We start from the raw sequence: 13,209 nt of genomic DNA on the forward strand, positions 1-13,209 counted from the left end.
ATTAATCCTTATTGAAGGCAAAACAAACCTATTGGGTTTATTTAAGGTTTAAATGTTTTTTTAGTAGATTTAAGGCACCGAGATCTAAATTCCCTTATCTGGAAAACCCCAGGTCTCGAGCATTCTGGAAAATGGGTCCCATACCTGTACTAGCTTTTATGATACGATTATTTATCCACTGCATTGACGTGCGTGTCTTGCCTGCCTTCCCTTTCGTCCTTTGCTTTTGGAAAGAGTAAGCCCAAACTGCGGCGGGTGAAAGCTCTGTTTGATTGCCACGCAGACCGCGTTGATGAGCTGACATTTAATACAGGAGAGATCATTGTAGTTACTGATGAAGAGGATCAGAACTGGTGGGTAAGTTGCCAATTCCTCAGCATGAAATATAGGTGCCTCTGCGGAGGATGGAGGGTCTTCAAAAATCTGGATCTTTTCTAGACCATCTTTTAATAAGGTTCCAATAACCTTAACAGGAACAAGACATCTTGTATCTAAAGGAGACAGGCTCATTTGTCTTTTTTTTCCAAATGGAAGCAAGGCAGGGACAGCCACAGTAAAAATGTAGTAGAGCTATGTCTCCCAGCATAACAGCCAAATGGTAGTTGTATCTCCACAATATCAATCTGCTCTCATTTGAGCTATAAATACATGTTAATAATATATTTTAATAATTTGCCTGTCACTGTTTTATCATTTTCCACATGTCACAAACTTGAACAAACTAACCCACCTCTTTGGCTCATTTAATTTCAGAATGGCTACATTGAAGGGCAGCTACACAGAAGAGGAGTTTTCCCAGCGTCCTTTGTGCACATGTTGACTGATTAACAAGCAGGTAACACGGACTACAAAAATGTAGGGGCACAAGGATGGGCAGCCCACCCCCAGTCTGCGGTACATTTGTATATAACATGAAGATAAGCAATCATCTCTATGGAGAATATTCTCTGGCTCTATATCTTGCCACAGAGGAGATAATGGTGATATCCGCCTGCCTTTATCTACCCAGTCGATGCTCCCTTCCGCTAACAAACCGTTAGTCGTTTTTATCAATACGGCTTCAACTTGAGAATTGCCATTTGCAGCTGGTACATTGGGGCAGAAGACATGGATTTTTCTTATTTTCTCAGCTACATCCAGAAACCAGTAACCAAAAATGCCAAAAGACACCCGAAAAAAAAAAATCTGGAGCAATTATTATGCGCAAAAGGCTCTGGTGTCTTCAAAAGTCTGGTAGAGCACATCTCTGGTTTTATTGAATATATATATTCATTCTCTTTCCCTAAATAGGTTTGTAACTATAGTTGGATCTCATGGTTTAATCAGGGGCTTATCCTAAGCACAATGAACTGTGAATTATACCCCAGACCAGGACCAATATCGAGCACTTATTAGTAGGGAAAGAAGAAAAACACAATTATATCTTTTTGTACTTGTTCTGCGAGACACGTATGCTGTTAGAGAAGTATCTTCAAACCACTGCAACATCTGCAGATTTTAGTGTTGAAAACACTAGTCGGGGGCTACATTTACAACCCTTGAATGCGCCTCCTGTTGATTGGTTGGAGAGGCCGCCAGTTAATGGGGTTGGCAGGCAGTAAGACCACTTTGTCAGGCAGCTGTTTACTCCGTGACCTGAATCTGGTATCTGCCAGGAACACTTCTGTCTCTTCAGCAGCTGTTTGGGTCACCGAGTGGGACTGCAAATGTAGCCCCATGCCAATGTATGCCTCTTCTTCCCACTGAAGTACAGCAACATTGCCAGTTTCCCTTTAAAGCTTGTAATATCCTTCACACAGGGGACCTTCTATAAGAGGGACCTTAAGATGAAACACTGAAGCAGAGTCCCATACATATCAGTGTTTCAGCTTCCAACTGCAATTAAGCCATGTCCCTGGGCCACCCTGGCCTTGTCCCTAGGTAATGAGTCGACTTAGGGCACATTATGGATCTTCTGTTGTCCTTAAATTTATAGCCCCTCCCCCACCCAGTGCAGCTCATCAGGCACACACACTGTATATGTCGTATGTGTTTGATTGCCCGGTGTGTCCAATGAGTGCAAATCACAACATTTTTAAAAAATATATATTTTATTTCAAGATTTTATGAAATTTTTATTTCTGCTTTTTATTGCCCACAGTCTTTTGCGATTTTAGTGATCTTATACTTACTGATCACGATTGTGCTTTGGCGATATCATAACATTCACTTTATTTCGTATAAATGTTCCATTCAGCAAACATTGCATTAATCAGAGACTCCCGCACATGCAGCAGTTTCAGCTTTGAAGACCCGAAGCAGCCTGTTTTTGAAGATATTCGGAGGAGATTTCTGCCCTCGCCTTCTGTAGCTCCTCCCAGATGTATGACCAGATTTTAGGATGTTTTTGTTATAGGCAAGGTTTGAGGTATGGTGATTGAGCCATCCAGTCCATCAGATACATTTAAAGGCACATTTATCAAAGCTAGGACCGCCATCAGAAATCGCAGGGCCCAATACGACCAAATTTCCTGGGCCCCCTGGGCTGCGCCCACCGCAAGCCCCACCTACAGGTCCGCCCTCCTCACCCCACAGGTCTACCCTCACAACACAGTAAAAAAACAAAAATATATATTGGTGGCTAGGGTTTCCACATGTTAATAAAAAGATATTGGTGGTCAGGGCCCCCCATAAAAAAACATTTGTGGCCAGGTCCCCCCCATTTAAACATATTGGTGGCTAGGACCCCACATGAGTAAAAAAAATTGGTGGCCAGGCCCCCACATTATAAGAAAATTGGTGGCCAGGGCCCCTTAAACGTCCATGCCTTCCCGAAGTCAGCAGCTCTCAGAAAGACGGGGGCCCGGCTAATCAAGTAAGTGTGGCGTGGCTGGGCCCCCCTTACCCTCGGGCCCCCTACAACTTTCCCCCCTTGATGGTGGCCCTGCCCGGATTGTGGCTAGGGCGGCAAAAAATGCCGCCCAGCCGCATTATGGGGACCTGTGCATCCCCATTCAATAGCGCCGTTTGCCGGCATTTATGCGCAGGTTCGCGTGTGCTCGCGACGTGTAGGGGGAGTGTGGGTGGACGGTAGGACTGCGCAGTTGCCCAATCGGACCACCCGGCCTAGGGGCGCCTGCCTGAGAAATCAGGCTTGATCAAAGGTCAAATTTAGAATTCATGCGAGTATTTTAAAACTCCCATAAATTCAAAATTTGACCAATCGAAGTTTATTAAAATCAAATTGAAACGACCCGAAAATTCGAATAGAACTAGATCAAACTCGATTTGAGTTTTTTTTCTCTGTCAGGAAGGCTGCAAACAGCTCCAAATTGATCCGGGACCTCTCCCATTGAATTGAACAGCAATTGGGCAGGTTTTAGGTGGAGACGATTTGGATTCAAATTCTTAAAGGGGTTGTTTACCTTTGAGTTAACTTTAAGTATGCTGTAGAGAGTGATATTCTGAGACAATTTGCAGTTGGTTTTCATTTGTTATTATTTGTGGTAATATTCCCCTAGCAACCATGTATTACTCTGAATAAGAGACTGGAATATGAATAGGAGAGGGTCCGAATAGAAAGAGGAGTAATAAAAAGTAGCAATAACAATACATTTGTAGCCTTACAGAGCATTTGTTTTTAGATGGGGTCAGTGACCCCCATTTGAAAGCCGGAAAGAGTCAGAAGAAAGACATAATTAAAAAAAACTTTATAAAATAAATGATGAAGGCCAATTGAAAAGTTACTTAGAATTAAAGGTGAACCACCCCTTTTTTTTTTAAAATTGAATTTGAATAACTCTCTAGTTTTGACTATACAAAAAAAAAAAAAGTGAAATTCGAATTTTCAATTTGACCTTTGATAAATCTGCCCCTTAATAAAATAGAACATGGCTTTTTCTTTGTCCTGCTGTTTCCCCTCTGGGCTCTGCCTTCGACACCCAGCTGTTCCCTAGAATAGGTCTGCTCCCGTCTTATTTATAACCGTGAGGCCACATGGATCCATGTCCAGTCTGTTGTAAGCCTAGTAACCCCTAACCCATGTTTGCTTCCTAACATCTTTATGCATCTTTAAAGGGGTCTTACAATTAACTTTTAGTATGATGTAGAGGGTGATATTATGAGATAATTTGCAATTTTTTTTCATTTTTTATTATATGTGTTTTTTGAGCTATTTAACTTATTATTCAGCAGCTCTCTAGTTTGCAATGTCAGCAATCTGGTTGCTAGCGTCCAAATAACCCAGGCAACCTGAAAAGAAAGAGGAGTAATAAAAAGTAGCAATAACAATACATTTGTAGTCTTACAGAACATTTGTTTTTAGGTGGGGTCAGTGACCCCCCCCATTTGAAAGCTGGGAAGAAACTTTCCCTGTTCATTCAGAATCTTCATAGAAAACCAAACCAGCTTTTGCCTTTATAACAATTACAAAGCTTTACAATTATTTAAAGGGCCCCAGAATCCAACCCCCCTCTATAAAAGAATATGCTGTACATGTAATCATGTGACCTATCCTCATGCAGCAGGGTGCCAATGTGCTTAATGGACCGGGAGTGACAAACGCTAAGGTGAATTTTGTTCCATCGATTAATAGAATAAAAGGGCAATTAGTTCATTGTATGAAATGTATTTATTATGTCTGTAATGGGAACCAGCACATTATCTCTGCCCCATATTCCCTGGGAGTTTATTTAATATGCCCAAATCTGCATTGAGTTCAGCAACATGAATAACCAGACATTCTGCAGCCACATCACAAGGAAGACACTTGTCATTAGTGGGACATTTCTAGATGGGCCTTTGGTTCCGTGTAGCAATTGGGTTGGTTATATTTTGTGGCCTTAACCCCCTTCCCCACTCTACTGTCAGTGTTCCTTGCTATGTATATACTGTATATGTATATATCCCTCCAATAATAGATCAGGTACTATAAATATTATATATACTTCTTTATTTATGCAAACATGTTTATCTTGTCAAGAGATCAATAAAAACGAATGATTGTACCAGGTTTCTCCTTCTTTGTTGGGCACTACAGTAGCTGCCCCGGGCTGAGGATGGTGCTATTCCAGAATGATGGCAAGAGAATCTCAGTGTCTTCTAGAGCAGTGCTGTCCAGGTTTTTCCAACTATATCAAGGAAAACTTGTGCTCACCACTAATTATTTCATTAGGCGGGGGTGCAATAATGAGGCTGTGACCACAAAATACATATAGACAAATACAAGATTCCTCTGCACTCAACCCATTATCAATATATTTAAGACAGAGACATTTTGTGCATACAGCTACTAAAAAATGCCTTACCCTTTAAACAAAACAGGGATTGTTAGTCCATATATTGCAATATATTTAAGCTGGTCAACTACGTCAAAGTCATCCCATATCTGGCCAGTCCTATGCTCAATTTTCATCTGATTCATTAAGAATTCTATTGCTTCATTATACATTTTACACAGGGACTAAGTTTTACCTGCAACTTACTAGCTGCTTTCAAAGTAAAACTCCCAAACTTGGCTGCCGTTTTATTAGACACCAGTGGGATCACCTGACTATAGCTGGGAAGGGTGGGAGCTACAACATGGAGCTGGTCACTGCTCCTGTATAACTATGCTCACCACAAAAAAAGGCTGCATGAAGAAAGAATGAACAAGCAGATGCTGAGAGAGGAAAAGTGAACATAAACTCGATTTCAGAAACAATGCAGAATTTTTAATTGATTGTATTTTGCAAGTTTCTTATTTCAGTATGAGGACGCTTATATTAAATTTTCGTTTCCATGATAGTTCCCCTTTAACTTTCTTTGTATTCTTAATCACTTCTTCCCTTACATCCATCCTTCCCTCCATTTCATTATTTGTTCTCTTATAAAAATGGGGAATGGCCATGGTATATAAGGCAAATAGCTGGGTGAGCAGGAGGGCCCATTGGGAGTTTTCCTGGCATTCTGAAGCTTGTCATACCCACTAGAGTCCCTACACTTGGGTGGCCAGGGAAGCCAACTCATTGACAAGGTGCCTAACCGCCAAGCACGCTGGTCTGGTGGGTTCGGGTCAAATTTAGCCAACCATTGTTGATTTGGGTTGGGTGCGGGTCAAAGTGGGGAAGTGCACTCCTCCTCTGCTCCTGAAGATTCCTGTATTGGAACCAGAGGCAGATACAGAAGTAGTGTACGGAGAGAAAAGACGTGGGTACGGGTTGGGTGTGGTTTCTACCATGGCAACATTTTGTGGGTTAAGATTGGGAAATGTTAAAGGAGAAGGAAAGGCTAAAAGTAAGTAAGCTTTATTAGAAAGGTCTTTATAAATACACCAGTAAATTTTCCTGTTTTTAACATAAACCTCCAGGGCTAGGGCTTGAGCATGCTCAGTTTGCTCCTCTCTCCTTCTCCCCCTCCCATTTCCCTCCTCCCCTCCGTGCTGTAATCTGAGCCTAGAACTATGAGAAGCAGGCAGAGACTCGGGCAGGAAGTGATGTCACACCAAGCTTATATGGGCAGCTGCTATCCTAAACAAACGAGAGAGTTTCTAGAGCTGTTACTCAGGCATGGTAAAGCATTTGTAGAATAAATATTGTGTTATAGCTTGTTATTGGCAATGAACTGCTTCGGTAGCTTTCCTGCTCCTTTAAGTTTTTCCTGACTGGCACATCACTATTCCCAAGGGCTTAATCTTGATACGGACGCCATATTCTCAGACTCTTCCAAAGATGAAGAGCCATGTGTGCCCTCCTATTAAATAACCTATGGCTGAGAACAATCACAAGATTTGTGGCAATTTAGAAACCTCCTCCCTCCCACAGGGCATAGGAAACAGAACAGAGCCAGCTGTAAAATTAACCATTAAAAATTCAGGGAGGCACACAACCCCTCGTACCCCAATTCTTAACTTGTGAATTATTATGCCTACAACACGGTAACATCCACTGAAATACCATTGTACAAACCAGCAGGAGCTCCTACAGCCCACCAGGGGGCCCTCTGACTTTATAATTTAGTGAAGATCAAGAAAGGCAGCAACTAACCTGGGAGCCAACAAAACTGCAGCAACACAAAAGAGAAAGCCGGGCACTGGCACAGGAAGTGTAAACTAGTAATGTTGGTACTGACACAGGCAAGGGAGGGCAAGCTGGGCAAAGCAAACCACACGGGTCCTACAGGCAGAAAACAAGGCACAAAAGAGCCTTGACAAGGGATTCAGGACTGAGATTCAAAACAGACCCTGGCATTTCTAGTACACAGAGGCCTGAACAGCCCCCCCCCCCGCCAGCCCAATAAATAGTGACTGTCTATGGCAACTTACTGCAGCCCCTCTGGCATTTGCCACAACCCACAGATTGCCAGTCCGGGCCTGTTCAGGTATACAGGACACAAGGCAATTTACAGGCAAGGTGAGAAAGCATATTCATTGGTGTCAGAGGCACTTCCATATTTGAATTTTGTATGTGCTTACTTAATGTTCTAGTGCTTGTGTCTTTGTAATCGACCACTGGATTGATTGTTTTCTTCGAAGCTCTCTTGCAGCCTCACTATTGCAATATATTGGCCCGAAGAACCAACCTCACCTATAAGCGGAGCCCCTAACAATTCCAGCCTTGGCACAGGGCTCATACAAGAGCTCTCCAGGTGGTCCCTCTACAGTACCATTGGCTGCATGTGGCTGGTGTTGAGATGTCAACCTCTGGAATTAACTGGCAGATTTTGACCCTGGCCATGCCCAACTGCCCCCTAACCAAACATGGCCCTGTCCATGCCCCCTGTCTCTGAGCACAAGTCATATAAAAATCCAGGTGGAAGTGTAGGGACTAATGTTGCCTAGCAGATCCCTATAGATATAATCCCACCTAGTTAAAGTCAAAGTTGAATATGTTGGTTTAGTCACCAACTTCTAGTTTACTCCTTTCTTTCTATGATTTCCCTCAACCTACATTTCCCTGGCACAACCAACTGAACGAACTAGGCCCAACCTTTCTTTTCATCCCTAATAGATTGTGTTTTCTGACTGGAATCATCCACCCCGTGTGACTAGGTTTGCCAGCTTTTCACAAAATTTCTAACGGCCGGTGGTGGGGGCAGGAACAAAAAGGCGGGTTGTAATTGAAAAGGGGCGGGCCATGATGTAAAATGGGTGGAGCCATGTCGCGCAATGGCCAGAAGCCGGAGAAAAGTTAAGTTTTGAGCAGGGGGCCAAGGGCTTTTGTTAAGGGTATTACAAATTTACCGGCAACTACATTGCCGGTAAATTTGTAAGACCAGCCTTGGCAGGTGTTTCACTGGCCGGGTGGCAACCCTATGTGTGAGCAGGAACAGGGTGATCCCATTTACTTCTTATGCTAAACACCCACAGCATCAATAACTCCATCTCCGCAGGCAGTTTCATGGCAAGATATTAGCCTTAGGGCAGTGGCACACAGGGAGATTTATTGCCTGCGCTACCCACCGGTGCCAAATCTGAAAATGATCCACGTAAAACGCCAACAATGCCAAATCACCATATATGTGTTTTTCACGAGGCATTCCACAGTAGTAAATAGAAATGCATTTTCAGGAGATTTGTCGCCAGTGGCCCATGTGCCTCACCCTTACAGTTTGCCGTGTTTCTCTGCTCACTTCATGAGCCAACTGTGATGTTCCAAATGCCCCCTCCTCATATCTATTGCTGACTCAGTAGAATTCTATCTTCTCTGACTATTTCTTGTTTCTGATCTGTGTTTCAAGAGGAGGAGAAGATAAAATGCTGCAGAGTCTGCAATAGATATGAGGAGGGGGGCATTGTACATACACACAAAGGGTGTATGTACAATCTAAAGCTGGCCATAGACGCAAAGATCCGATAGTATGAATCCTCGATTCGTAAGATTTCCGGACCGTGTGTGGAGAGTCCCGACATTTTTGGAGAACTCTCGTTTTGTCGATCGGACAGGTTAAAAAATTTCTGTCGGCTGCTGATAATATCTCTGCATGTATTGCTCGATTCGTAAGATTTTCAGTGGGAGACTGTCACTAGCTTTGGTCGGACATAACTTTCATACGATTGCTGTCAGGGGCAGAACATCGGCTGATCTGTTCTTTTACTACTTTATTTGATCTGAATGGTTAGTGGCAGGTCGGGAGATGGGGAAGTCCGATCGAGGTTTCGAACGATCGAATCTTTGCGTCTATGGCCATCTTAATATATCAAATAACCGAGAATAGAAAAGGAAGGAGGGCAATAGTCAATCAATGGGGCAAATAGAAGAATATTCACCGCCCCCCTCCTTCACATGTCCTGAAGAATTCTGTGTACTTTTTTCACTCTGTTCTATTCACACTGCACTACTCACTGTTGTGCACACTGCTCTATTCTGACTGCACTACTCACTGTTGTGCACACTGCTCTACTCACACTGCACTACTCAATGTTGTGCACACCGCTCTATTTACACTGCACTACTCACACTATTCACTGTTCTACGCACACTGCACTACTCACTGTTATATAGTAATACGTTGGGTACCAGTACTACTTGGACCAGTTCTGCGCCCATTCAAACCTCTGTATTGTTGCTAGGGTAAGGTAAGGCGTTTGTTTAATTTTAAGTTAAATAATTCTAGTATTCATTTAAAATAAACCCCCACACAAGAAATGTACATTCAATAGACCTTGTAAATGACCATCCAATTTAATTGCATACAACAGTGCTGTCCAACTTCTGTGGTACCGCAGGCCGGAATTTTTCTGGACTACGTGGTGGCGGGCAGATAATGGAAGCCAATGTTTACCGCTCCCTCTTTTAAACCACACCATTGTTATCACAAAAAATGTTAATATGATACCCACATTAATTGTGGTAGCACACAAAAAAAAACAAATGGTTGGTGCTCACTGCAGGGATATCACTTATCAATAATATAAGTCATATTAAACTTACCCTTAAATCCATATGCCTCCTCCCCTGTGGATATCCCAAACCCCCAGCACATGGTTAAACACCTTAGGAGACCCAAACAACAATTTCCAAATGCCAACACATCCCCAGAACAAACCCTACCAGGCTCACATCCCAAAGCTAATGTAGGGCAGGCAGAGAGGACCCACACAGTTAGCATAGGGCAGGCAGAGTATGACACACAGTGGCGTAACTAGACCCCTAAGGGCCCTGGTACATAAATCTACAACTGGGCCCCCCTACGTGAAACCAACCCCCCACCCCGTGCATTGGACTGGAACACAGTCTCCCATAGACTCCATTATAATCAAATAATTCAACTTTTTAAAACTGATTTACTTTTTCTGTGTAATAATAAAACAGTAGCTTGTACTTGATCCCAACTAAGATATAATTAATCCTTATTGGAAGCAAAACCAGCCTATTGGATTTATTTAATGTTTATGTGATTTTCTAGTAGACTTAAGGTATGAAGATCCAAATTACGTAAAGATCCATTATCTGGAAACCTCCAAGTCCTGAGCATTCTGGATAACAGGTCCCATACCTGTACTCAAAGCATATGAGCACAGAAGTCTGAAATACATTTTTTACTGTGTTAATGACAACGGTTAATCCGTTTAGCATTAAAGGGGTTGTTCAAAGCTGGAAAGACTCAGTAGGAGAGAAATTAATAAATATTAAAAGAAAAAAATGAAGACCAATTGAAATGTTGGTTAGAATTTACCATTCTATAACATAATAAAAGTTAACCTGAAGGTGAACCACCAATTTAACACTATGGAGGGCATGTGCAAGGCCTCTGCCAGTTACATTACATTCACAACCTAGAGCAATAGGTAAATTGGTGCATGACTTTAGACACAGACTAAATGGAATTAAATATTTACACACAGAACCTGAGGGGATTGGGATAGTTTTTCGGTATCTTGCTGTACAGACTATAAGCAAACTTAGGGGCTGCTCCTGCTGAATTGTGCTTAGTACAGGGAATACCTATACTGTCATAGTTTTATGGGATCTCTCTGTACAGACTATGAGCAAACTTAGGGGACTGTTCCTGCTGAATTGTGCTTAGTACAGGGAATACCTATGCTGCCATAGTTTTATGGGATCTCTCTGTACAGACTATGAGCAAATTTAGGGGACTGTTCCTGCTGAATTGTGCTTAGTACAGGGGAATACCAATGCTGCCATAGTTTTATGGGATCTCTCTGTACAGACTATGAGCAAACTTAGGGGGCTGTTCCTGCCGAATTGTGCTTAGTACAGGGAATACCTATGCTGCCATAGTTTTATGGGATCTCTCTGTACAGACTATGAGCAATTTAGGGACTGTTCCTGTTGAATTGTGCTTAGTTTAGGGGAATACCTAGGCTGCCATAGCTCTATAGAATCTCTCTGTAATGGCTATGAGCAAACTAAGGGGCTGTTACTGCAGATGTTAGACCATGCCCACAGGGCCAGATTTATGGGCAGGTGGCCAGAGGCCACTCGGTCCTGGTGCCGGGGTGCGCAGTTATATCGGCTGCCCGTATATCCCCCTCTGGTGCTGGGGAGCTGTGTGTAGCTGAGCATCTATTTTAACTCTTTCTAAAGTATCTCAGTGTTCTGAAAAAAAAAGCCACTGATGCCCATAAAACACTTAGCAATTTCATGTAAAATACCCCCAGAATTCATAGCAGGATGTCACAGTGGCCCTTCTATGTATACGTACCCCCAAAACTCATAGCAAGATGACACTATGACAGATTAATAACTAGTAACAAAAACAGTTCAAGTCCTTACCAGCACTTGGCTCTTCTGCTGCTGCTCTGTTCTCAAACCCCCCCTTGCTCCCTCCCCCATGCAGCCTGGACAGTTCAAAAGCCCTGTGATGAGAGCCAGACCAGAGCTGCCAGAGAGGGGAGAGCAAGAAAAACATTTTCTTAGGGCGCTTCCTAATGAAACTGTCAGCAGGGAAAGTGGCAGAAATACAGACTGTGCTTTAACCTGCACAACCCCACCCAGCACCTCTTCATTCACTTATCGCTTAAGTTATTATTTATTTCCCACAGCGCACCCTGGAAGCGCTGGGCACCACGTGACGGCAGTCATGTGACTGCCTGATGTCACGCCTCCTTTTCTCTGCATGGAAACTCTGCTGTGTTGCTGTCGCTGCTACTGTTTTATTGCACGTATTGGCGGGGTTGTACCGGGTCTGTCTGGCAGCTCAGACACTTGCCAGGAGCAGACAAGTATACGCTCATTAACGTAACCCCCACCCCCTCGGTGCTGACTTACTTTGCGGCTGTAGCCGACTACAGCTGGCTACAGCGTGGCGCGATCTGCCGGGGGCCCTGCGGGGGGTGCGGGCCCTGGTCCAATTGCACCCCCTGCTCCCCCGGTAGTTACGCCACTGATGACACACACAGGGAGCATAGGGCAGGCAGAGTATGACACACACAGGGAGCATAGGGAAGGCAGAGTATGGCACACACAGGGAGCATAGGGCAGGCAGAGTATGACACACACAGGGAGCATAGGGCAGGCAGAGTATGGCACACACAGGGAGCATAGGGAAGGCAGAGTATGGCACACACAGGGAGCATAGGGCAGGCAGAGTATGACACACACAGGGAGCATAGGGCAGGCAGAGTATGACACACACAGGGAGCATAGGGCAGGCAGAATACAGCAGGAGACGGAAACCTATCAGGGCCACTCTAAAATGTACTACATACAGTGATACAGTGCTGCTGACCCTTCAGCAGTTTGTATGAGTGTGAACAGGTGAACAATGTGGGCAGTTTCAGTCTCAGGTGTGAACAGTACAGGCCTTTAGGGGTGTGAACAATGCAGGGAGGATTACAGGTGTGAAAAATACAGGGGATTACTGTATTAATTTGCGGTGTAAACAACGCAGGGGCCAGTTAATCTCTGCAGTTATACCTTTTAAATTTTACACATGGTAAGTAGTCGCAGCATTTAGACTTTCATGTGGGGGCCACAGGCCGCCAGTTGGACAGCATTGGCATACAGCATTCTTAAAGTCCATATCAAAATGGATGTATATTTAGGACTTTAGCTAGGGGTAGGCAGCAGAGGGCCCAATATTGCAGGTTGGGAGCAGAAACGTAACTAGAGGGGGGCGGGCCCTGGCGCAGGACGCACAGCTGGGCCCACAGCCCCCCTCCGTACGCCCGGAACTGGCCGGGAATAAGCGGCGAGCTAACTGCCGGGGGGCCCTGGCCCGCTCGCACCCCCTGCTTCCCCGGTAGTTCCGCCACTGGTTGGGAGTCATTCTGGCCAACCACCATGGGGA

At 44.0% G+C, this 13,209-nt stretch overlaps 1 protein-coding gene across 3 annotated transcripts in view; it reads left to right on the forward strand.

Moving 5' to 3' along the window:
- LOC108702768 (arf-GAP with SH3 domain, ANK repeat and PH domain-containing protein 2-like) overlaps positions 1–2,396 on the forward strand; it is a 63,101-nt gene extending 60,705 nt beyond the window's left edge. For all 3 annotated transcript variants that reach the window (XM_041577956.1, XM_041577954.1, XM_041577955.1), the window contains 2 exons: positions 235–357; positions 754–2,396. In XM_041577956.1, coding sequence (XP_041433890.1) covers positions 235–357; positions 754–828 — 198 coding nt within the window. In that variant the 3' untranslated portion in view covers positions 829–2,396. The remainder of the gene's footprint in view (positions 1–234; positions 358–753) is intronic.
- Positions 2,397–13,209: the final 10,813 nt, after the last annotated feature.

The sequence above is a fragment of the Xenopus laevis genome, chromosome 9_10S (genome assembly GCF_017654675.1).
Source record: "Xenopus laevis strain J_2021 chromosome 9_10S, Xenopus_laevis_v10.1, whole genome shotgun sequence".
NCBI classification, from domain to species: Eukaryota; Metazoa; Chordata; class Amphibia; order Anura; family Pipidae; genus Xenopus; species Xenopus laevis.